This window comes from Colius striatus, chromosome 12 (genome assembly GCF_028858725.1).
Source record: "Colius striatus isolate bColStr4 chromosome 12, bColStr4.1.hap1, whole genome shotgun sequence".
Lineage (NCBI taxonomy): Eukaryota > Metazoa > Chordata > Aves > Coliiformes > Coliidae > Colius > Colius striatus.
The window spans coordinates 1,596,269-1,621,325 of record NC_084770.1 but is presented as its reverse complement, the minus strand read 5'-3'; the positions used below and the strand labels follow the sequence as shown (position 1 = coordinate 1,621,325).

Here is a 25,057-nt window from a genome sequence, read left to right as displayed (position 1 = left end):
ACCTCTGATGCCCCCTTTTCTGCTTCAGCCTGCAGAGGGAAGAAGACAAAGTCCCTGCTGTGCTGAGGTGCCTGTTGCTGTGTTTCTCTGCTGAAAGTGGAGCTGCCCTTGAGGTGGTTTTGAGGGACAGTTGAGTGTCTTTCTCCAGACATCCAGGAGCATTAGGAAGGTGTTACCCAGAAGCTCCCCGGGAGATGCTTGCCATGACGCAGGCCCTCGGCAGCGTAGCAGGTGGAACGGGAAGGCTCATTCCTCTCCTCAAGGGCTAAATCTTGCAGTGGCAGCAGCACAAACTCTTAAACCCAGCCTTTCCCTTTCTGTTTTTACATCGTGTAGCTGAGTGGAACGTGTTGATTTCTGGGGCCTCTCCTACTTCCTACAGCCAGAGTCTGGCTTTCATTTAGCAACACAGGCACACGTGGAGTTCTGGTTTGTGTTTGCAGGGTTGATTAAACAGTAGTGGTTAAGCTCTCCAAAGAATCCACCTCCAGGTAATAAAATGTTGCTGGAATCTGGGAAGTGCTAAAAGAGCTGAGGAACACTGGTTTTGTGTTGGGTGTTTTGGAGTAAGTTGTGTACCCAGGCAACTATATTCAGGCAAATGATGGTGACTGTTTGCAAAAGGCAAGCTTGATTTGTGGAGTGAGGTTGCCTGAGATGCAGGGTGCCCTTCAGTCTGGCAAGTGGAGAGGAAGTCATGCGATCTCTCTAAACAAACTGACAGATGCAGCCCAGAGGAGAGCTACAGCTGTTCATGCAGCTTTGCAAGCCAAACGTTACACGTTGTGTTCTGCATAGTATCAAGAGCAAATTCACAGGGGTCAGGGGGAGCAGGGAGGAGGTCTGTTCTTGGGACAGCCATGAAGAGAAAAACTAAATTGACTGGAATCTCTAAGGTGTCATATCTGTGAGTGAAGGAGGGGAGATGTAGGGATTTGCAGCAGCGTGGCAGTGAGGTGGTGGTGGAGCAGTGACAGATGAACTGCTCAGTGACCACGAGAAGAATACCTTTTGTTCTTGATGTTTGCTAGTCCTTCATAATGGCATCTGTTTATATAGAGACTTGTTTTAGTGGTTTATCAAACTGTCTTTTCATAAATGGCTCTTGCCTGCTCAGCTTCTTACCAGGCTGGATGCCTGCAACCCCAGCAAGGAGAAGATAGAGAAAGAGCTTTAGAATAAAGCTGCTTTCCGTAACCATCCTGTTTCATTTAAGTCTGCAGTCTTTACAAAGCATATGAGTATGACATTGCAGACCTTTCCTTGACAATCTGAGCTTCCTTAGGTAATGCTTTATGTTGCTGACTTTACCACTTTCCAGTTGAATCTTAGCCCAGGTACAATATTTGCTCTTGGAGGGGGATTAATTCTTGAAATCCTGGATGGACGCAACTAAAGACGCGCGTTCAAATCCCCTACAAATTGTCTTCCTTGTTTGCTAAGAGGTTAGTGATTCCCTCTGGTAGATGGGAAGCAGCACAGGACACAACTGCCTGGAAAGCTCATCTTTCTCCTGTAGCTTAGGAGTTGACACCTTTGTCCCGTGGCAGCTCCTGTGGCGTTTGGAACGCGGCAAGGTATTTCATGTTATTTGCTGGTTTGTTTCTTTGGGTCTACAACGTAAGGTGTCTGTTGAGCAATAAGTACTATACTGAGCTTGCTAAGCCTACTGATACTTCAGAAAAACAGGACTTCTTAAACACCTACAACCTGTCTCTAATCTCTGCCTTAGCTTTTTTTCCATCTTTCTAGCAAGGAAAGCCTTTCGTTTTCCTATGGTGCGTTGCGTCCAAATAGGCCCTGGAAACTGTTCCTCCTCTTGAGGCAGTTTTCAAATGGGAAAGCAAGCAGAAAGTACAATGGGAACTGTCCTAGTTTTGGCTGGGATAGAGGTAATTTTCTTCCTAGTAGCTGATACAGGGCTGTGTTTGGGATGTGGTGTGAGAACAACATTGATAATACACTGCTGAGTAGCGTGTATCTGCAGGATTTTTCAGTTTCCCAGGCTCTGCCAGCAAGTAGGGCTACAAGAAGCTGGAAGGGAGCATGGCCAGGAGAACTGACCCAGACTAGTCCAAGGGCTGTTCCATACCACAGAGCATCATGCCCACTATAGAAACTGAGGGGTACTGTCAGGGAGGGGCAAATTGCAGCTTGGGCATCAGTCAGTGGGTGATGAGCAGCTGCCCTGGGCAGCACTTGCCTTTCCTTGGGTTTTATTGTTCTCTTTTTTTGTTAGATTATTTTTCATTGCTATCATTATTGTTAGAACCTGATTTCATTTTAGTCATTAAGCCTTTTATCTCAACCCATGAGTTTTATGTTGTTTTTCCCTCTGCTTCCTTACCTAAGTCCCTGCAGGGGGAGGAGTGAGGAGTGTCTGTGTGGTGCTTTGCTGATGGTGGGGGTTAAACCCACAAAAGCAGCAAGCTCCAAGGACAGTCATACACTGGCAGACCACTGTCAGACCTAACACATGCACAGGTCCAAGGGGAAGTGGTGCAGGAACAGGGCACATGTAGCATCTTCCTTTCCTGATGTTGCTCCTCAGCTTGAGAGTCTTCTGGGGTTAAGGTTGTGCCTGGATCATCCTGTCCAGATGCTCCCAAAAGCCTTTGCCCTGTGAACATGTCCAGGCCTAGGAATCAAGTCACATTGGTGATTCCTAGAGCCTTACAATTTGTGGTGGTGGTTTCCAGAGGCTCCTGCAGCAACAGACTTGGCTCTTGTGATATGGGGAAATGCTTCACTTGGTTTTGCATTTGCTGTCTGGTCACTTATCTGGATGTTGCTATTTTATGACTTAGGACAAAGTAAAACATCAGCCTCTGTGCTTTGTACCACTTGTGCTTTCTGGGCTTCTCTCTATGGATATCTTGTCTGTGTGTGTGCCTTTGCCCCAAAGAATCTTATTCCATCTGTTTTTTCTTATTCTTTACCCTTAATAACATTTGTTACCTTTCTGGGCAGGTAGCTGTTACAGGCTTAAAGTCCACTGTGTTTTAAGTGCAGTGATACCTTGCAAGTAACAGCTCACACTTGGTTGTGGTTTGGGAAAGTACAGCAGGACAAAGGAGTTCTCATTTTGGGTTTGGTCTGATTCCTTACCAATACACACCACCTTTCTAGGTCATAGGTGGAACATGCCTTATCCAAGGTGTGGCCATGTCAGGAGTTCTGACATGGGATAAACGGCATTCTCTGACCTCTTCATTTATTTCTGAGTAACTTTGCTTCTTATGTCAAGACATTCCTCCAAAGTGATACCAGGAATAACTCTGCATGGCCCACTATAGTTGTATTTCCTTTGAGTGCAATAGTTTTACTTCTGCAGGTACAGAGAAGATGGTATTTCACTGCCTATCCAGTCTGCATCCTGAAACACTTCTCCAGCTTAAATCAGACAGCTTTGGTTTGGGAATCCAGCATAGCTTAGTGTCTGTGGGCAGGATGTTTATTCCTTATCTAGGCTCCTTTCCATTCATTCCAGAATATGCTCAATAACAAGTGGCCCAAGCCAGACACTGCACTGTTCTATACTGCCAGTGGTAAAAACCCTAAAATAAACACCCCTCCCCTGCCCCAAACCAATCCAAACCCTGAAGCAGCCCAAGCCCATATGTATTGATCTCTATTTCATATATTTTTATCCCATTATTGAGTGAAATCACAGAATCTTAAGGATTGGAAGGGAACTTGAAAGGTCATCCAGTACCTCATGTTCATGAGATTATATTTCTCTGTCCTCTCACAGATTTGTTCACAAAATTCCTCTTTAAAGACCTTTCTGCAAAGGCCAAGCTGTCCCTTCCCCTCCAGATTTTTCTGTTAGTCTACTAATTTCTTTAGTATTAATTAAAATGAGTCCTGGGGTGTTTGTAACATTTCTGAAGAGCTGTGTGTAAGTAGATGGGTTTGGGTTTTTATGAGGAACTACAAAAATGAGAAGAAATCCACCTGTGCTGCACCTGAGTGTCTTTGAAATAGTCTTTGGTAAAGTATCCATTGCTTTACCCACCAAGTGTAATTCCCCTTTTTATGTCATCCACCTGGATTTTCTGATGTCTTTCCCAGGACTTTTTGGGGTAGAAAAGCTTCATTCACCCACAGCCACATCCCCATCTTTGACCATGAGCTGTCCTGAGTCTCAGAAGACAGGGCTGAGTGGGAAGGATGGCAGTTCCCCTCAGAAACAAGTGATCTTCAAAAAAAGCACCCGTGACAAAGCTGTAAGTACCGTACTGATCAATTTATATAGGTGTGAGTTTTACTTGTAGGCTGGTTAGAAAGCTCTTTCCTGTCTCCTTCCTGAAGAAGGACCATGAACTGTTGTGCCAAGTCTGAGCACATGATGTAGAAAGCTTACAGGGCAAGCCTCTCACATAATACAAGAGGAAGGCAAGTTACCTCTCATTCTAGGTTGTACTCCTGCTGGTAAATGTTTAAAACAAAGCTGATTGCTTGTCCTTCTAACCTAATGGCACCAAAAGTCTTTAGCTATATAGTTTTGTCCCATGTGTCAGTATTTGCTGTGAGTATTTTGGGAGTTGGTCGACATCAGGTCTTCAGTTCTGATATCCTGAAGCATGTGAATAATCCTGTTGAGTCTGGTAGGGGTTGCATGTTTGGTGGAAACAAGCCCCCATGTTCTATTTAAAACAGAATTGTTCTGACCTCTACAAGATTTACAGCTGTGTTCACAGAATCACAGAGTCTCAAGGGTTGGAAGGGACCTGGAAAGATCATCCAGTGCAACCCCCCTGCCAGAGCAGGGCCACCTAGAGCAGGGCACACAGGAACTCACCCAGGTGGGGTTTGAATGTCTCCAGAGGAGCCTCCCCAGCCCACCTGGGCAGCCCCTGCCAGTGCTCCCTCACCTCAACAGGGAGGAAGTTTTTCCTGATGTTTGTTTGGTGTGTTGTATCCCCTCCTCCCACCACACAGTTCAGTGAGCTGTGCAGTTCAGCCATGACTACCTTCTCCCTACAGCTGACCATCTACCTGGGGAAGCGGGACTTCATTGACAACGTAGGGCACGTGGAGCCTGTGGGTAAGTGCTCAGGGCTCTGTGAGGCTCTTCCTGCTCTCTTGGCCACGATTGTCCTCTGTTAATGGTCTCTCTTTTTCCTTTCTTTCAGATGGTGTTGTATTGGTGGACCCTGCACTTATCAAGGGGAAAAAAGGTTTGAGGTTTAGGTTTTGAGAGGTGTAGTTGTCCTTTTGAAGTGACCTGCTGAGCTAGAACCTGGGTTTGTTGTTTCCCTCTGCTTCTCTCCAGTGTATGTGTCCCTGACCTGTGCTTTCCGCTATGGCCAGGAAGACATCGATGTCATTGGCCTCACCTTCCGACGGGACCTCTTCTTCTCTAGGGTCCAGGTGTACCCTCCTGCTGACAAGCCAGAGTCTCTTTCCCACTTGCAGGAATCTCTGCTAAAGAAGCTGGGGAAAAATGCTTATCCATTTTTCTTCACAGTAAGTATGTCATGAGAGCCTCTGACCCCCTTGTTGGTTATTACCAGGCTGCTGAGAGCTGGAGATGAGCTGATTAATGGTGAATTCATGCTGTGCAAAGTTCCAGTTTTGAATGTGACAGCCAATGTACCTTTTTTATTCTTGCCATCCTAAGTGGCAAAGTGCAAGAAGATCCTAACTGCCTGTGAAAAGTGCCCTTCTCAAAAAGGAAAGCCACGGCTTTATGCCAGCAACAGTCCCATCTGTCCTTGTCATCCCCATTCCTGAGGGGCTGGAATGCTTTCCACCATTGCCCCAGTGTTCACAGAGGAGGTGCCAAATCCTTTCTGTTGAAAACATGTTACAGATCAAACAAGTGGATGAAAAGCTCTTTACCAGATGTCAGCAAAGAGCAGCTCCTTGCCAAATCTGGTTTCTGACAGGATATGTTTCCAGCACGGACAGTGATGTGTCTGCCTTAGTGTTCCCTAGGAAGATCCTGATGCTGAAACCACAGGCTCTGATATAGCAACACACAAGTCTTTGATTCTGCTAGGTAGGCTGGTACCTGTTGTCGTGTTATGAACTGCTCAGATACGATCTCATGATCTTCAAACCTTTGAGTCTCTACTGGTGTGTTAGCTCTCAGCCTCCATAAGCTACTCTGCACCCTTCCCAGTTGATGTCTGGAGTTGCTGGCCCTGCCCAAACCAGGAGTGAATGGCCTTGATCATGATGCTTTGCTCCAGCTTCAAGCCTCTGTGATCAGCAAGGTGACACTGCTGTCAGCTATGTTGATTCTCTTGGATGAGGAGCCAGATGTGGCAACTTCTACTCTAAGCTGTGCCTCTAGGGCTCTGAGATTTTTTTTCACACCAGGTGCTTCATGACTTGATCCATGTGCCTGGACATACTTTTTGGTGTGTTTTTTTTCTTGGCTATTAATGTCTTTTTGGAAGAGAAGGACTCGTTTCATACAAGGCAAGATAAGGCCCAGTATATTAAAGCCCCTATCTTAGCCACAGGGTTACTGTACAGCCTGTTATCTTCAGGATCCCTTTTGTGAGCAGCATGTTCTCTACAATACTGCTTTGGGCTATTTTTTTCTTCTTTTTCCCACAGTTTCCAGATTACCTGCCTTGCTCAGTGTGTCTGCAGCCTGCACCTCGTGATGTGGATAAGGTGAGACCAGCGGGCTGCTTGTGCTTATCCTGGCCGAGGGAAGGCAAATGGAAACAGTCACGTGGGTTGGTTTGGCTAACATGAGAGGAGAAGAAGGTGACACTGTACTGTGCTGGGCCACAAATGCCAGGAACCTGACTGAAGAGCTACAAGTGGGAATTTTAAGTCCTCAGAATAAGAAAGGGAATCCAATGAAATGACATCTGCTGTGCATGCAGTGTCCTGAAGGGTGCCACATGATTTTCATGTTGGCTGCACATTAAATGAGCGTAGCTGTCAGGCTACAAAGAGAAAGGGAGGCTGAGTGCCTAAAATCTCAGAGATGGCTATAAATAGCATCTGTTAAGACCTGCTTCTGAATGAAAACATGCAGGGCTATCTTGCACATGTGTGTAAACAAGACAAAAACCCTGGAGTGAAAGCCACCAGCTAATGAGATGTTCTGCAAGGTTTCTGACACCATACAAAAGGAATGTTTCATACCTAACTGGATGCTTCTCTGTACAGCCAGACAAGGTGGGGTGTGGGCTGTAGAATCCAGTGCAACACAGGTAACCTGTGTTTTTTGCTAGCATACAGCTTCTTTGCAAACATTCCCATCTTCCTCTGTAGAGAGGTACTGGGACACACAGATGTCCCATGGTGGCATAAACCCATTAAAGCAAAGGTCAGCTGGGCCTGATCACCCCCATCCCTTCAATGTTAAGAAGGTTGTCTACAGTCAGATGTTGGCATTATAGAGCCAGTTCAGAAACCCAAGGAGGACTGGAGAGCCTTCCAGGCTGGTCAGTCCTAAAACCTGTGGCATGCTGTGACCTCTACAGCACTGCTCTCACTAAGCCTTTTAGGAGCAGGGATGTCATCTGTCAGCCTCCTTTAGCAGAAGCAGCATGGAGCAGGTGGGTGCTGCCACACCAGTTGGCAGGGATCTTGGTTACAACTGGGAGGCCGGCAGGATTTGTACTTGGTGGGAGTCTGATGATTTCTGGTACACAGAAAGAGATTTAAACATCTGCAGTTGTTACTGGCTTCTGACTGATTTCACAGCTGTCCCCTGTCTCTCTGGCAGAGCTGTGGGGTGGACTTTGAGGTGAAAGCTTTCTCAACAGAGAATGTGGAAGAGAGAATTCATAAGAGGTAACAGAACGTGTGTGTTTGTCTTCAGCTTTGCCCTCCTTAAAGGGAGTCCAGTAATGCACTTTGGGTGCTTGTTAGCTTTGCTTCACTTGTCAGTGGACTTCTTTAGTGTAAGCACAGAAGTCCTGCCTCTGCCAAGTACTGAGTAGCACCGTGTTGTCCTCTGCTGCTCCCCAGGAACTCTGCACGGCTGCTGATCCGGAAGGTGCAGTATGCTCCCGAGGTGCCGGGACCTCAACCCTGTGCAGAGACCACCTGGCAGTTCTTCATGTCCAACAAGCCCTTACACTTGAAAGCTTGCCTCAGTAAAGAGGTGAGGAGCTTGTCCTGGGGCTATGGACATCGTGGCATTAGCATGTCAATATGCTTATTGTTGCCCAAAGCAGCTCCTTTGAGTGTTACTCTCACAGTCCAGCTGAGACTGACTTGTCCCAGCACTCCAGGGCTCTAATGTAATTTCAATCAGTAGCTGCTGTTATGAGAGGCTGAGACCCCATTGTTAGCCACATTTGAGGCTAAATAAGTCATTGAAGGAAGAGTCATAGGGCCCTAGAATCATTTTGGTTGGAAAAGACCTTTAAGTCCATCAAGTTCAAGGGTCGTCTTGACTTGTCTGACCTCTGTGAGGAGATTAAATCCTGGAGGGGACTTGGGGGGGTCTGGGGCTTGGGAGAAGCCTCCTGGCTGGATTTCTGAGCATCACATTCCTTCTAGGTGTACTACCACGGTGAGCCCATTCCAGTCACTGTCACCATCAACAACAGCACGGACAAACCAGTGAAGAAGATCAAAGTCCAGGGTATGGTTTTACTGTTGCTTGGGATTCTTTGAGGGCAGGAAGACTGAACAATGAGAGGGCTGAAAGAGAGCCAGAACGTAGTGCTTGCAACAGCTCTAGCAGGCAGGCTGGGACAAGGCAGGGATTTGTCCCTTCACCCTGTTTGTTGCTGTTTCTTTGCTGTTCACGAGGAAACAATGTGGCTCTTTTCCCTGACACTCGTGGTTACTCATATGGCTTCACTTCAGGCACCAGTTATGTCCCCTCTCCCAAGGAGAAAGGGTCTGTCACCTGCAGCAGGCAAGGCAGGCACTGTGGGGAACGTTCCATCTCTTGGGAGGCCGGTGGGAAGTGCTCCCAGTCAGTGGGATGCTCCTGCTGACTGCCAGTGTGCCTGGGTGGTGTATGGCTTTGCCTGAGGTTTCAGAAACATGTGGCCATGTGAGGAACAGCCCCTCTGCCAGCCCTGGCAGAGCAAGCTGAGGGCAGGAGCTGAGTTTCAGAAGAGTTTCAGTGCTATGCCTACTGTGGCACTGCGTGTTTTCATCCCACAAGCCCTATTGCACCTGGACCTGTGGAAGACAGTCTGAGAGATAAAGGATAAGAAAGAGAAGAGGAGGCAGGGAGGAACAAAATTGCTGAGGTTTTTTTACAAAGCTTCATAGCAGAGAAAGCCAGTTCAGTGCTGGTCTTGGATGCACTGTGGAGGGATTCCCAAATATTTTCAGACTGACACACCTCAGTCAGGCTTAAAAAGACCTTGTTGGTCCCCAGATTCCTTTCTCATCAGTGTTTCATTTAGGATTATGCTATGGGCTTTTTTTGGTGTTGGATTGGAGAGTATAAGCCATTTATTATCACAGGCTCTTGACTGCAGTCTGCCTGCTGATGGTGCCTCCTGAGTGCAAATGCAGGGGCTAGAGATACACAAGAGATACCAGTGAGCAGAGGTAAAAGCAGACATCCTTCAAGAAGAAAGAGGGAGATCTTTAGAGTGGAAAGAGCAGCCCCCCTAGGGAAGCTGTGGGTTAGTGACTGTCATCTCCAAATCAAGACTGGATGTCTTCCAGGGAAGACAGATTTGGGCCATTTGTGTGCTGTTGGTCAGACTGTCTGACCTGGTGGTCTCTTCAGGTTCTAAATGGATGAGTTTTCCTGCTGTCCTCATCATGTCTCCCATTCCTGAGCCTTGAGGAAGACAGCTGTGTTGCTTCTGATGTGCACAACTGATTGTCCTCTCTCCTTTCCTTTCTGGTGCAGTGGAGCAGGTTGCCAATGTGGTTCTGTATTCCAGTGACTACTACACAAAAGTGGTGGCTGCTGAGGAAGCACAGTGAGTGAATGCTCTGCTTATCCCTTCTTGCTCCTTCACACCCTTTTAATTACCCTCCTCCTCAGTACTGGGAGGCACTCCTAAATACAGTCTGGTGGCTGTTTGCTGTTGCAGTGCTCTCCCCTCCTTTTACCTCATGTGTGTGTCCTCAACAGCAGCCATACTCTGATGCAGCTGGTCTCCCTTTGACATAGCCAGCAGAGACCTTGCACCCTTTTTGGAATCTCCCCATTCTCTGAAAAGTGTTTTGAAGAGTAAATACCTACTAGAAGCACTTGGCAGAGACTGTGGAAGGCTCCCCATGGCTTGAAATGGCAGATGAGATGGGTTTTTTTCTGCAGTTGCTGCTGTTGGAATGCAAATTGTGGATACTCTGGCTTGAGAACAGCCTTTTTCACACCATTTCATTCTTCTGGCCTTAGAAAGCCCAGGAACACCTTGAGCCTATTGACATTGTGGAGAAACACTAGCACTGGCAGTGCAAGCATTGAACTTTGTGGGGAGGGTTGGACACAGCCAGACACTTTCTGGTTTTCTGGTGTTGTGCTCTGTGGCTTAGGGACAGGCTTTCCATTGAGTGGTGGGCTTCTCAGCTAAGATTCCTTTTGTCCAAATTTGGAGGTTTGCAGCATAGTTTCAATCTACTTTAGAAGTCTGCCTTAATGTGAAATTCTTTCTGCAGGTGCTTGTTACTCTCTGCTGATGACAAAGGGAGTTTTTTGGCTGGTTTAGCTGTAGACAACTAAACTTGGGCAGTTCAGTTCCAGTCCCTCCAGGCGCCTCTATAATCTGTTCCTCTGAAATTCTGTTTTCTGAACTTCTCTTGATTGGGTGTGTAAGTCCAATCAGAGTGGTATCACTTTCCTTCTCTCGGCTGTTTCTTACTTTCAGGGAGAAGGTGCAGCCCAACAGCAGCCTGACCAAGACACTGACACTCTTGCCCTTGCTAGCAAACAACCGGGAGACACGGGAAATCGCTCTGGATGGAAAGCTAAAGGATGAGGACACCAACTTGGCTTCTAGTACCATGTGAGTAGAGTTCCAAGTGGTCCTAGGAGGGTTATAAATAAAAGGGGAGAATGGAGGAGACATCTATCAGGAGTTTGTACTTGTAAATGTGTGTCCAGATGGGTACATCTAAGTTGCACCTTTTAGTCTCTCGTGTCCGTTCAGGGTAAATCATGCTCAGATCTGGAGAGGTATGAGCTGGCCCTGAGGCTTTGCTGCTCTATCACTTCCAAGAGAAAAAGGTGTTCACCTCGTTGTTGCTCTAGCCATTGCTATGTTGCTGCACCACCTAACACCCCTCTCTGTGTTCTCTGGTAGTATTAAGGATGGAATAGACAAGACAGTGATGGGGATTCTGGTTTCCTACAAGGTCAAAGTGAAGCTCACAGTTCCAGGGTAAGAGACTTTTTTGCTACATCTGCATACAGTTAAGAGGGGAGTGTGTGTATTTAGTGGAATGGGGAGGGCAGGAAATCCACAGGAGACACATGTTGCAGGATATCAGGCTCCCTGTAAAGCACAAATTGCCTGGAAAGCAGTCTTGGTCTATCCAAAAAAGGGGCTGGGTTACCTCTTAGATACCATATGACTGTATGGCTGAAGTATGAACCTCTGAACATTGCCATCTTTTTGTTTCAGTGCCATAACTTACTTGTGAGAACACAAATGAAGCTTTGTGTGAGCCTTTATGTTCTTGATCTCCCAGAGTAGAAGGCAGAGCTATCTGCCTGAGTCATAAACACTGTAGCTCATGTTCTGGACTGAGGCAGCATTCTGGGAGACACGGCTATTATCACCAGCACACAGTGCTAGAGGACAAGGATAGTAACTCTCAGTTGATGACAGTCACTGTTTACGTTTGTTTTTCATTCATTTGTCCTTCTTTCTAGTATCAAAATGAGTCAATGATTTGCCTAAGGCATGATAAAATAACTGCTGCCTTCTGTGGCCCTCTGATTGTGTTTGGCTCTCAGAAACAAAGCCAGGCCCAACAGGAGTTCAAAAACTTCAGACTTCTCCATGTGAAGAGGGGACATGGAGAAGGAAAATCACCTTTTCTAAAAACTGGTCCATTTGTAAGTTATGCTTTGTGTAGGAAAAAGAATGTTTGAAGAGGGTGATTTAAATGGTCCACCAATAAAACAGCATTTGGTAGAGCATGAGAATGGAAGAGAAACTCACCGTGCTTGTGTGTTTTCTCCTTGTTCTTTTCTGTAGCATGCTGGGAGACCTCACCTCCAGGTAAATGTCATCTTCCTTTTCAGATCCTGCAGTCATAGTTGTTCATTCTTTTTACCCTCTTTCCTATTCCCTTTCCTGCCTCCTTGGAAAAGAAAAAAGCTGATGGAAGTCTGTGCATTGAGCTGTGAAAAATGAAGCAGTTACAAAAATATCTTTGATTTTATGGACCTCATAAAAACAGTTTATTGAAGTGGAAGTGCTTGGGATCTTTGTGGTGAACAGATCAGTTTCACTCTCTTTGAGGGGGGAAAATTGTGGTTATGAGGGGAAAAAGATGAAAGACTGGATGGAGCTGGAGACTGGAGCTTGGGCTGGTGTGAGGTGGTGACGGGATTGAACCAAGTATGGATGGAGCTGTGGATCTGATGTATTCTCTCTTGTCCCCAAAGTGAAGTGGGCACAGAGCTGCCATTTCGTCTCATGCACCCCAAACCTGAGGAAAAGAACCCAGCAGGTCAGTTACACCTTGTTTTTGCCTTTCTCTGTTAACAGACTCAAGTGAAGTCTGACTATTGCAAGACTTGTAGTGATTTGTTCTCCAGGAAGCCTTCATAGTCTAAAAGTCCAGTATGGGGGCTGCTCTGTGTGTGTGTGTATGGATGTCTGTGTGTGTATATATCTCAAACTCAAGGCACAAAATAACAGGGAGGGGAGGGATGTTAAGATGGGAGAAGGTGGAACTGTGTCATGTTAACTTTTTCTTTCATTTATGGAACCCCAACTCAAAGCACAGGGGCTTGAGGAAGCACTGCACAATTAAACCTCGTGGCTGCTGGGCAGAATGTCCTGAATGAAGCTGTCAGCAGTTCCCAGCCAGATCCCAATCTAGCAAACAAGCATCTGTCATAGAAAACACCCAAGACACTGAGCCTTGTAAAAAGCAAAACTCTGTTAAGCACAGTTGAGGCAATAAAGCTGTTCATGATTTTAGTGTCCCTGTTACCCTGATGTGGCATTGGCCACAGAGTCTGTGATGTCCCCTTCATGTTCATTGGGTATCTGAGAGGAATGTCTCTTTGGAGTCAGGTCAGTAAGGGGAAGTGTGGGAGCTTTAAGGCAGTGTTGAACAGCTTGCCTTCCCCAGGCTTGGGATCAGATGCCAGAACTGCAGGCTCTCTCAAACATCTGTGTTCTCCTCCCACTTCCTCAGGCCCTGCCTGGCTCTGTTCTCTAATGATGAACACACAGAAACTGCAAGGTGCTTGCACTCAATCAGAAGCTCCTCTACAGCATCTGAAGCAGCTCTTGAATACAAAACATTATGCCAGCTTTTCAATGCCAGGGCTGTTACAGATAAATCATCTTGTCCTGCACTCTGTGTTTGGGCAGAGTTCCATGGGCTTCTAACAAAACCCCCTGGCTGCTTCTGCACTGCTTTTCTTTATCTTTCTTTTTCATTTTGGGCCTAAACTTATCTAAAGCTGCTGCATCTAAGAACAAGACCACTGGAAGACAATGGTGGAACCTGTGAGAAGAGTTCTCCTGAGACAGGTGCTTTGTTCCCATAATGGAAGCATTTAGAAAGGGGTGACTTGAGTTCTTATTGTGTGAGACTGGAGGAATCAAGGGTGGGTGATAAGACAGTGGTGATCCACCCCAAACTGTTACTCTGGTTTAGAATTGGTGTTTGTTGATTGTGGATGTGCTGGAGTGGGTGAAGGTAGATTTCTTCATTCCTGTAGGAACTGCACCATGGGGGTTTTCCCAGTGTGTTTCCCAGTGCAATCCATGCCAGCATGGCCTCTTGGCACACACACAGTTCATGGGAGAGGCTGTTTTTGTGCATGTTACACCCTCATCAGGGTAACACAGGTGCACCTTCAGGACACCTTTCTTATGAGGAAGGGCTGCAGGACCTGGGGCTGTTCAGCCTGGAGAAGAGAAGGCTGAGGGGGACCTCATCAGCACTGACAAGTACCTAAAGGATGGGTGTCAGCAGGATGGGGCAATGGTTTTTTTTCTGTAGTGTTCAGTGACACAACAAGGAGTAATGGACATCAGCTGAACATGAGGAAGAACTTGTTTGGTGCTGAGATGAGGGAGCCCTGGCCCAGGCTGCCCAGGGAGGGTGTGGAGGCTCCTTCTCGGGAGGTTCCCAAACCTGCCTGGACAGGTTCCTGTGCCCCCAATTGAAGGGAACCTGCTTTAGAAGGGCTTGAGCTGTATGAGCTCTGCAGGGCCCTTTCAACCCCCACCATGCTGGGATTCTCTGACAAATCCACAAAGCCTATTCCCCTCCCACCCTCTTTCTGCTGTGGCCACAAAGACAACAGCCACATCACTGAGTAGCAGTACAGGATATCCCCCAGCAGCGTGCAGCCCAAAGCTGCCTCCAGCTGCCCTGTGATGTGGAAATCAACTCCTCAGGGCTGCTCCCTAGGGCTAATACAGTTGGATCCCCTTGGAGAAGCTGCTGTGAAAAATGCTGTTGTTGGCATAGCTGTGCCCACGCTGTGGGTTCCCCTTCCATGCTGCAGGCCAGCAAAGCTCTGCCAGCAGAGCTACTGGCACTGCTGCACACCAGACTGTGACCTCGAATGGGACTCGCTGTGGGAGAGCTGCTTTGGCAAGGGTCTTCTGCCTCTTCTGGTAGCTTGTACTGAAGCATTTCCCTCAGAGTTCTCTAGAGCAATCCTCCTTCCCAGGAAACCCGTGACTGGTTGGGGCTGGCACTGGTGGCCCCAGGAGTGGTGGCTGGTGAGGGCCATCTAGTGTCTCTCAGAGCCTGGCAGGGCAAAGGTGCTGGTGAGGCAGCCTGGGGCTGCAGAGCCTGGAGCTGTCACAGATGGAGAGAAAAGCTTGGAAACTTCAAAAGTCCAGAGACACAGGCAGCTGTGAAGAATTTTACATTTGTACAATGGTGTGATTTCTTTTTTTAATGACTTTTATGATGATAACAGTGCCACAACCTCCTTTCTACTACTTATCAGGCAGATAACTCTGGCAGAAGCATTTCTAACAGGAGGAAAAATGGAAGTCGGTCAGTTCTGCCTTCAAAGATCATTTCAAAGGGTGGCTGATAGACTCCCTTATGTAGTGCACTCAGAAGGATGTGGGCAGAAGACTTTACAAGGGAAATGGAGAACTGCAATATTTCTCAGATCGCTTCCCCCAACACATCCTCTCACCAAAGGCACAGCCCACGTATTGTTTGGTACATCAAAGTCTTCGAGGAGCTGGCTGTCAGAAGACAGCCATGGTTTGTGTGTTCTGTACAGATGGAAACTCTCAGTTTCTTACAAACTGAAAAGTTAAAAAAAAATAGCAGGTAGCTGTAGGAGCTTGTGCCATGGGAAAGCCCTACAAATGGTCAATGGGAGGAATAAATACTCCCTCTTAAAAAGATACTGTAAGACTGCAGAAAACTCCTTTGAAGCCTTCATAGCTGACTTGAAAACTGTGCTGGAATGTGGTGTCTGAGCTCATGGCAGGGAATAGAACAGCCTCCTGTATGAAGCTGTGAACTAAAACTCTTTCTGTCTTTATCAGGTGGTAGTTCTCCACGCACTGTGCCTGATCACTCTTCCCAGTTATGAGTTCATGCTTTTAAGACTTTCCTTCTACCACCTTAGTTTGTAAACTCTGAGAAATAAAATGTGTTTCATTAGTGAAATACCATCTCATTTGGAATCCATCAAATCAAGACTTAATTGCAGAGATGGAGCTTCAACAAACAGCGATTAGGCTCTCGATGGCCCCGGGACAGGGGACTTTGTTGGCTTGCTCAGCAGCTCTGCAGTGGGTGTAGGCAGGGATGCATGCACAGGGAATTTTCAGATCACTCCTTATCATCTTTTTCCATCCCTTTTTGTTTTTACTGGTGAGTCAGTAGCAAGCACTTTGCCTATTGCACCTCCCTGCTTACTTGACTGTCACTTCAGACACAGCTGGGAGAAAGGGAAGGAGTCAAAGCACCCATCTTATAGACTCAAAGCTAAAGTGGGATTAAAAACTGCCGTGTACTATGATTTATTTCTTGCAGTGGAGTAATATCCTTCTGTAGCCAAGGTGATTTATGGCACAAGAAAATGAAACATGTACCATCAGTACATTTAATCATGCAGGGCTCATCTGAGTGGAGAGAACTTCAGAAAGATAAGCTTCTGGAGAACATGGTTTAATTTTTTTGTAAGGCCAAACTGGGGCAAATGTGATCAACTGCCGTGAGCTGTATTTCACAGCAGATTGCCCTTTCTGTTTGCCTGTGAGCAAGCTCTGAAGCATTCATCACTCAGTAAAAAGCAGGTCTGTCAGAGTGCTTGGCTCTTGCAGATTGCTTGATCTTTTTTGTCTCCTGCAGGCACCAAAAGAAAGCAGCAGCTTGCTACCTTTCCTTTCTCGTGTTTATTTATAGCTTATCTTGGACTCCTTGTAGGCCAGCATTTGCATGTTTCATGTGTCGTGGTTTTGCAACTGTTTCTGGACCCATGTGGTTCACAGGTGGCTATTTTTAGGCAAAGCAACTCCTGTCGCATTGGCAGCCTGTCTTTTCTGCCTGTTGACAAAAATATCAAGAGATCTGTTTCTTTTAAAGATAGATTCAAACTAGGCTGTGTCTCTTCATGCTTCCAAGACCTTTCCCGGTCTTGGCCCAGAAGCTCCTGCTGGGTTTTTCTCAAGGCTGTGGTCTCAGTGTGAGCTCTTTGGTCTGGGATTTTCCTGCCCTTCTCCTGATGTTTTTACATTGTGTAGGTCTGTCTTGGACACTGGCCTTTCTTTTGGCTGTTGTTCAGCAAAGGTTATTCGTCTCCTATGTTAAACTCGCATGAAAGGGCTGGTTTCAAGAAACCCAGACATGTTTTGTCCCTTTAATAGTAAAGCTGTACCTGCCCTGAATTGGCATTGTGACTGCCAGAAATTAAGGGATATTTAAAGCATTCAAGTGTCTTGGAAAAACAACACAGTCTCCTTCCCCTCCCCCCTAAAGCTGAGAGGTTAAAAGCAAGCATATAATCAAAATTACCGTGTGCCACAACTTTAATTATATGGAATCATTTCTGTGGCTGCGTAAGAAAAGCTGACAGAAAACCCTCTAGAGAGAGTGTGATGGCATTCCAGAGCCTCCGTGGTCCTTCAACACATGCCAGTTAAAAAAAGTCAACCCATTTTCAAGCTCCTGAGAGTTTTTCTATGTTGCCATGTTAAATAAGCCTCAGGACAGCAAAAAAGTGACATGGAGCAGGCCTGACTCCTGCTAGGCTGCAACTGTAGGCATTTCACAAGCATATGGGATGTAGCATAGCAGCCTGAAGGTAAAGGAGTGCATCTTTGAGTCTAATCTTGTATCTGAGGTGTGTGATAAGCATTACTCTACTTGCCATGCTACCCATGTATTGATTCAGTAAGCAATAGCAATGATCTGACAGTCATCTTAGGCCCAACTGAAACAATGCCTATTTTCCCCCCTCAACCCACTGTATAGAAAGACTTCAGGCTGCATTGGTGGGTATCTCAGCTTCACCCATGTCACTGTTCCCATAGTAATGAATGTACTTCAAAGAAAGCAAAGAGAACAGGCTGTTCAAAGACCTAAAAATTGGAGGAAAAATGGGATGAGAACGATGCTTTACATGGGGGACATTTTTCAAGTGCTAAGTATTTCATCTAAAATCCATCCCACTGGTATGTGCACGCCCTGAGACTTTCCAGACTTCATCTTGGCTTCTCTGAATAGAGGAAACCATCCTCTCTGAGTCTGGATAGACACCATCCTGAATTCTGCAGATGACGAGTTATCTAGTCCCTGAGGCATCCCAGATCCCTGGTGACCTCTGTAGACCTTATGGCCTAGCTGTGCTTTGCCCCTTGATTTAAACTCGTGAGGAGTAAGCCAGCAAAGCTTGGCTTTGGTTCCTTGCTAAAGCTGAAGTAACTGTGGGAACAAGAAAGAATCTTGCCCCTGTTTCATCACTGCAATACAGTCTGTTCTGCTTATTTTGGGCTGAGCTGAACCAGCTTCCAAGGAGTCTTGCTAGCAAGCAGGAGCAGTTATGGCTTGGTTAGCAAAGATACCGTTAAAGAAACAAAAGTGCCAAAGGTCTCAGCTTTATATTTAGGCAAGGATGAAAACAGGACTAGGGCATGAACTACCTAATGAGAGACTACCTAAGCCTTTCTGTATTCTGACCTTGTTGGATTTTAATACCTTCATGTTTATTGAACAAGAACATTGTCTTCTCACCAGCTGATTACTTAAATTGCAGTGACAGACCAATTAAGAGTAACATCATGTCATGCAAGCCCTGTCCTCCCTGAGCAGCAATGTGCACAGATGTCTCCCACAGCTGTGACCACTAGCAAGCATAAATGGGAAAACCTGGCTGTGTTTCTCAGCTCTGCTGATGTCTTGGACAATGTTGCTGGAGTGCTTTTCCATTCAGATGGAGTTTTGTTTCATCAGGTGCACGGACAAACGTTTTGAGACTTTCTGGACTTCTGCTTGTGTTGCTGCAGCTCCTACTGCTTGTCACTGCTTTGACTTTTCAGTGTATAGGTTTTTGCTGGTTTTAGCATCTGCTTTTCCAACTACTCAGTGTGGCTTTTTTTCCTCCTTTACTGCATGCTGCTGACTGCAGGGAAGGATGGGTAAGTTTCTCATAATGATACTTCACATTCTAGCTGCAGTTGTGCAGTGACTGTTTGACAGCTCCTCAGGATTGCACAAAAGTCCACAGAGTTACTGCTGTCAGTTGAAGACCAATGACTGATTATGTGAAACCAGATTAAGAGAACATGTTTTGCCTCACAGTTGGAGGGAAGAATGTGTTTGTGATCAGCTACTGCTGCTCTAGGTTTCAGGAACTCAGTAGGTTTGACCATGTTGCCCCTACTTCAGTACAGAGGGAATGAGGATGGAAGGTTTCACTATTTATTTCTAGACAGAGATCCTTTGAGGCAGCAGACTCTTGAGCTATAAATATTTAGCTGTAATACATCATTTGGTGTAGATGAAAACCTTTTTGGTATGTGTCTTGACTTTATCAACTGCTTTTCATACTAATGAAGTTATCACCAATGAAGGTGGTGCCTGTGGGAATGTGATCCTGATCCCTTTGAAGACAAAAGAAACACTACCAGAGACTGCTTCGGGCTTCTTTTCTTCCTTCTCTATGTTGCCTTTAGTCTACTGGTATAAAAAAATGCTAAATTAATGTTGAAAGACCTGTGTTTCTTCCATTTCAGTGAAGCAGAGCTGGTGTTTGAGGAGTTTGCTCGTCAACAGCTAAAGGATATGCTTGATGATGAAGACAAGACTCTGTCCTCAAATGATGAGTGACTGAAAGAACGAGCAGCCAGAGAAGGAAGTTCTGTAGTCTGACATCAGTTAGAAACTTAGGGCCCTAGGTTTGTAGTGAACTGCATGTTTTCAGTGTACACATGGTCTACCAGGGATCGACCCTGGCGTCAGTGGACATACAATCATGAATCTCTATTGCTAATTAAAAGCTTCTGCGCTAGAAGAATGTAGCAGACTCAAAAGCTGATGCTTACTCAAGCTACCAGAGATGGGCAGGAAGGCTGCCATGCAATGACTTCTGCTTTGAGGGCAACCTAGTAAAAAAGGTTGGTTGCTTTTACCACTGATGAGAGCTTAAGTGACGGTTTGTGTGACCTGCCTAAGCTTACTCGGTGTGAAAGAGCCTCTGACTCGGAAATGCTACTGAAGCAAGCTCCCACTTCACTGAAGGTTTCTCAGCAGATTGTACAAAACTGATTTTGTTTCCTTTTGGTTGCTTTTGTGTTTATGCTTTACCAAACTCATCCAGTGAACGTTCTCAGTGCTCATTCTGTCCCCCTGTGTGGCTTACGTCCACTTTCTGTACCATTCTATGTCTTGCAAGTCATCTTCCACGCCAGCTATAATGCTAAGATGCAATACCTTCTAGCAGCATTCTTAACAACCACGTTATGAAAGATGAGAAATGTGCATTATCTGTGGATTGCTTAAACAAAGCTCCCTACATACAACCCCAGAGAGTGATCTTATTTTTAATGTAGTTTCCTGTATGCATCAGTGCTTCAAAAGAGAGTGCAGTAAAATCAAGGAGGAGCCTGCCCTGAGGAGCTTTTTCTAATATCCATCTGCAAGAGGCTGGTTTGTGTTTGAAGAACTGAGTATGCTGCAAACTTTGTTCTCTTCTTGATCTGCACATTCTCATTATCTATGTACATGTCTAAATCCTTTCCTAAACCTCACTTAGGTTTGGGCTGAAGTGAGTTGCATCAGCTAATTACATTTTGCATGTAAAGTGACTGGTGTTTCTCTCGTTTTTGCTGTGCATCTGCTTTTCTGTGTCCCTGGTTCTCCTGGCAAGTCTGAATGCAGGGCCCACATTTATTAACATAAACTTACGTTTTCCCTCCTACACACTGGAAAACAGAATTAAGAGCTTCCCCCTTCTACCTTAGTTAACCACGATGTGCTTGTGACAGAGGAAAGCGAGGGAGATGCTGCTGTTTGTTTTCTCCCAGGGGCAGTGAGACTCCTGACAAAGCCTGCTGTAAGCATGTTGCACTTCTGTCTTGCTTCAGGCTGCAAAGGCTGCACAAACCGAGCTTGCCCAGGCTCTGGCTTAGGCTACCATTGATAACTGTAACAAGCCAAAGCAGCCTGCTGTGGAGAAAAACCTGGGCTCTGCTCTGGCATTTCTGAAGAATCTCTTCTATCTACAGGCCTCATTTTCTGAGCAGAGACTTGTTTTCTGACCACCACCACAGCTATAAGCCCTACAGATGGGCCCAAAGGCTTGAACCAAACAGCTTTACCTGTGGCCTCTAACACAAAAAAGGCTGAGTTAAAAGCAAAACCTTCTCCTGCTGTGCTTCTGTAAACTAATCTTCATTAAAGGTGCTGAAAGCAGTGAATGGAGCCCACAGCTGACTTCACAGGTCCACCAACTCTTACCTAATGCCATGGGTCAGGCAGTGTGTTTGGCTCTGCTAGTCACAGCTGTCTCACCTTAGGTGAAGCTGCTCTAAGTACTGCTTGCTTTGCTGTGGCTGCTTTCAGGTGTTCGTGGTCAGTGTGATTTGTGTGATTTCAACTTTGGGGGAGGCATTTGCACCTGGGTTTTTGGGAAAGCTTTTCCAGCGTTTGCCCTGGTATTTTTATTACTAAGCTTTTGGTGGCTCAAGATGAATGCACTGATAGAGTTCGATTGAACAAATTGCTGGTTGTGAATATGCTGGTCTCAGAGGGCTGGTCTTGAGGAAATCCTTCAAAGATGTTAAGAGGAAAAGCAGGACAGTCTCCCAAGACTTGCTTCAAAGAGCAGCTTTCTCCACAGAGGTGTTTCCTCTGCTGCACCTGTAAGTATGGCACTACCAAACTGATTCCTTCTTTTCCTTTTTTTTCCTTCTTATATGTGAACCTCCTGTCACTGCCTGGCTCTCCTCTCAGATTCATCTGTGGTGATGGCTGCTCTAAGCCAACTGTAAGAAAATCACAGTGCACTCTGCAATGAAGAGGGGTCAAAATGGTTATTAAATCTGTTCTTTTGGCTGGGCTCAAGAAAGCTCTTTTCAGACATTAACTACTTGCCTAGCCCGTGATGAGTATTTGCTCAGAGACTGGGGGCTTTCTGCTGGCTCCTTCAGCTCTGTGTCCTGCAGGCCATACTGGACTGATTCTTCTGCCCTTCAGCCAGCAGATGCCAACTTCTGTCACCACAGGAGAGGTCTCTAGCTGCAACTGTTTGCCTTTTATCTTTTCTTTTTGTTCTGACGTTAGGTTGATCTTCCACTCAGTCAGACCTGTAGCCTGTTCCTCCTATGTACAGCTAGGGCAGAGTGATCCAATCTCCCGACCTTTGATGTGGTGGGACTCAGTTTGTAAAAAGCCTGGCACCTTCACAAGGGATGTGCTCTGGGAGTGATAATATCTCTGAAACTTGTATCAAATACGTGGCCTTTGTGCTTTAGCCATCTCCTGGCAGGACCGGTTTGGTGACAAATGCTTTCCCCTCATACATCTCCATGAAATCCCAGCTCAGACACTTCGTACTGCCTTCTCCCTGCAGCTTCAGGGCCGTGAGAGAAACAGAGCCCGTGACGAGGGGCTGGGGAAAGTCTGAGTCAGGCACAACTGCTTCTATACTGCACAAACAGGGGCTCGGGAGCAGGGGCCTGCGGTGGGGCTGAGAGCATGTGTAAGGTGGAGCAGGGGCAACGTGCCTTTTGTGTGCAGGAAACTGGTACAACGGGTTGAACGTGGAGAGGAGGAGGAGAAGGATTTGCCCTCAGTATCTTACTCAAGCCAGTGGAAGAAGGGCAGTGTTTGGAACGGCCCCGAGCCTTGAGGCTGCGCTACGAGCTGTTGTGGTGACCTCAGCAGCGAGCCGCGCCTGGCTCGGGCCAGCCGCAGGGCTGTGCGGGGCGGCTGTGGCGGCCGGCGGTGCGGGGCCGGTGCCCCTCAGGCTGCGGCGGGGCGCGCGGGCGCCGCCAGGGGGCGCGGCGGGGGCGGCAGCGGCGGCGGGCGCGTGCCGAGCCGCGCGGGCAGCCCCGCCCCGTGCAGCATGGCGGCGGCGGCGGGCGCCCAGCAGCCCCCGGCCGGGGCGGTCGCCGCCGCCAGCGCCGCGGCGGAAGAATCGTCGGACAGCGAGCCGGAACAAGAGCCGGGCTCCCCGCAGAAACTCATCCGTAAAGTCTCAACGTCTGGGCAAATCCGGCAGAAGGTGCGTGCGGCGGGCGGGGGCCGCGGGCAGGGCCTCGGGCTTCGGCAGCGCTGCGGCCGGCTCTGCCTCGGCGCGTCCCTCGGCGCCGCTGCCGTCTCCCCCCTCCTGCCCGGTACGGCCTGCGCCGCCGCAGCGGGGAGCGCCCGCCGGCGACCCCAGCCCGCCCCTCTAGGAATTGCTAGAGAGCCCCCTAGACCTCCCTTCCCCGCCCCCCCCGTACCGTTCCTCCGAGGTCTAACGGCCATCCCCTCGCACACCACCCCTCCGGGACCTGCCGGTCCTAGCCCCAGCGTGCCCCTCCCGGACGAGCTGGTGACCCGCCCCAAACCGCCCGTCGGGGCCTCGGCCGTTTCCGAGCCCGCTGTCCCCAGCCCCCCACAGGGACTCGCGGAGATTCCTCACAAGACGCCTCTCGGGGACGTGCTGTTGATCCCCGAAACGCCTCTCAGAAACTAACAGCCTCCTAACAGTTCTTGTGGGCTTTCTAAATCTCTAAACGCTCTGCGGCGATCCCCGTAGCAGACCGCTTCCCCGGCACAGGTCAACAGCAGCCCCCGAAATACCCTTCAGGGTCTGCCAGTGAGTGACCCCTCATTTGCTCCCCGGAGCTCCTGGAATTGCCCACAGCCACCGGTACTGTTCTTGAACTGCTTCACTGCCCTAACAGTGATCAGTGTGCCTGGGCTCAGCATTGACCCTCTTCCCTTCTTTATTCCCCTGTAATATTTTCTTGTAGTCATGGAAGTCAGATTTGAGCTCTGGTTCTCTAGTGCTGCCCTTATTATCTGCTGCTTGAGCTCCAAGGACATCCTGTCCCTTTCCACCCCCCCGAAGCTGCATCTTTCCTTTTCTCCTTTTTTTCCCCATATCAGGATTGCCAGGGTTTCCCTTCTCTCCTCCCTGTGCCATTACTGTGGGCCATCTCAGCCATATCTCCCTGTTGCATTGTACCTCCCCCATTACCACTTTCCTAACCCCTCTTTCCTCTCCCTGTTGGCCGTGACACAAGTCATCGTCTCACATTCAGACCTCTGTGCTCTGAAAGGTGCAGCCCTCGCTGTTATCCCCTACAGTCGCTATGTTCCTCCCTCAGCATCTTCCCATCCTTCCCATGGTTGCATCCCAACATTCTTCATCTTGTACTGTGCTGTTTTTCCCTTTTTTTAGCCATATACCCATGTTTAGTCTCCTGTCTGGTCAATTAGTGAGCTCATGGCTGATTAGTCTTTGTTCCCAGCCTTTCCTGCCCTGCTGTACCTTCCCGGCCAGCAGGTAACAGTCCTTTCTGCCCCAGTTCCCTTGGCCCAGTCAGATTTTTCTCTTGTGTGTCTCGTTCTTGGAGCAATAATGCCATTTTTAGGGGCAGTAACAGTATCCTGCCACTACAACTGTAGTTCTCCTGTTTTGTGACTGTAAGATGCAAAGATTTCCTTCAGCCTTAGGCTAGGAACCACCCTTAGGGAGTTGCCCTCTTCTGTACTATTTTTACTATAGCTGCATGATTTTCCTTTGTAGCCATTAAAATCCCGTACAACTCTTGGATTGTTGTGTGATGTGTTTCTGCTTAGGAAGACCAGGTTAGTTATTCTTCTGCCATCACCTTCCTGTTGTCTCTTGAAGCATGGGCAAGCACAGTTGCTGCTGTGTGGATGCAGAAGGCTTGCTGATGCTGCCAGCTCCGTATTGCTTATCTTGTATTCATAGCGAAGGAGAGCGACTGTCTCTGCATGATGCGGTGTCTCAAGCGTTGTTCATAGGGATCTTTTTTCCTGCTGGCGAGTTTGCCCTGCTTTCAAACACACTATGTGTCATCATTCTGCTGCTCTTCATCATTTTGCTGCCTTGGCCTGGGCTCCACAGCCCCCCCCGTGACAAAGTGCAGTGGTACGCGAGTCCCGTGCGCTAGCTCCGTTCCGCGTGGGGCTGCTGCCTCCAGCTGCGACGTGCTGCTGCCACACCGCTCACTTCTCGAGTTAAGGCACGGAGGCTCTGGGCTGTGTGAGCGAGGTGGTTCTTTTGGCCACACCAGGGAGCAGTGCAGCCCCCTGAATGGGTTGGTGTTCGTTGTTACTATCAAGCGCCTCTCAGCTGTGCTGTAGCAGCAGGTGACTTGATCCAGACTCTGTTTAAATCTGCTGTGAAAAAATGAGTCTTTTGATCTCCTTTCCCTGCACACAGGGTACTGGGTATCAGAAATTTACTTTGCTAGAGACTGGATGAACCCTGTGATCAATTGTGTCAGGGGTCCCGTGT

The 25,057-nt window shown here is 47.6% G+C and overlaps 2 protein-coding genes across 7 annotated transcripts in view; both read left to right on the top strand.

The window, feature by feature from the left end:
• Positions 1 to 170: 170 nt before the first annotated feature.
• SAG (S-antigen visual arrestin) lies at positions 171 to 20,269 on the top strand. 5 transcript variants are annotated; one of them, XM_062005709.1, is made up of 16 exons: positions 171 to 231; positions 4,075 to 4,229; positions 4,990 to 5,050; positions 5,139 to 5,183; positions 5,279 to 5,472; positions 6,574 to 6,633; positions 7,703 to 7,770; positions 7,948 to 8,083; positions 8,485 to 8,569; positions 9,809 to 9,881; positions 10,773 to 10,910; positions 11,208 to 11,285; positions 12,108 to 12,131; positions 12,521 to 12,585; positions 18,707 to 18,716; positions 19,314 to 20,269. In XM_062005709.1, exons 1-16 carry the CDS (start codon positions 195 to 197, stop codon positions 19,405 to 19,407), a joined length of 1,323 nt encoding a protein of 440 aa, XP_061861693.1. In that variant the 5' UTR covers positions 171 to 194; the 3' UTR covers positions 19,408 to 20,269. The 5 variants fall into 5 exon arrangements, with proteins under 5 accessions (XP_061861693.1, XP_061861688.1, XP_061861690.1 ...); XM_062005704.1 differs by lacking the exon at positions 18,707 to 18,716; XM_062005706.1 differs by lacking the exons at positions 18,707 to 18,716; positions 19,314 to 20,269 and adding an exon at positions 12,860 to 12,995.
• DGKD (diacylglycerol kinase delta) overlaps positions 12,527 to 25,057 on the top strand; it is a 70,999-nt gene continuing 58,468 nt past the window's right edge. Inside the window, exon 1 of one of the 2 annotated variants that reach the window (XM_062005688.1) lies at positions 12,527 to 12,585. The gene's annotated coding sequence lies outside the window, so the exon portion shown is untranslated. Of the gene's footprint in view, positions 12,586 to 22,659; positions 22,805 to 25,057 lie in introns of those variants that run through there. The other variant, XM_062005697.1, reaches the window with a different exon arrangement.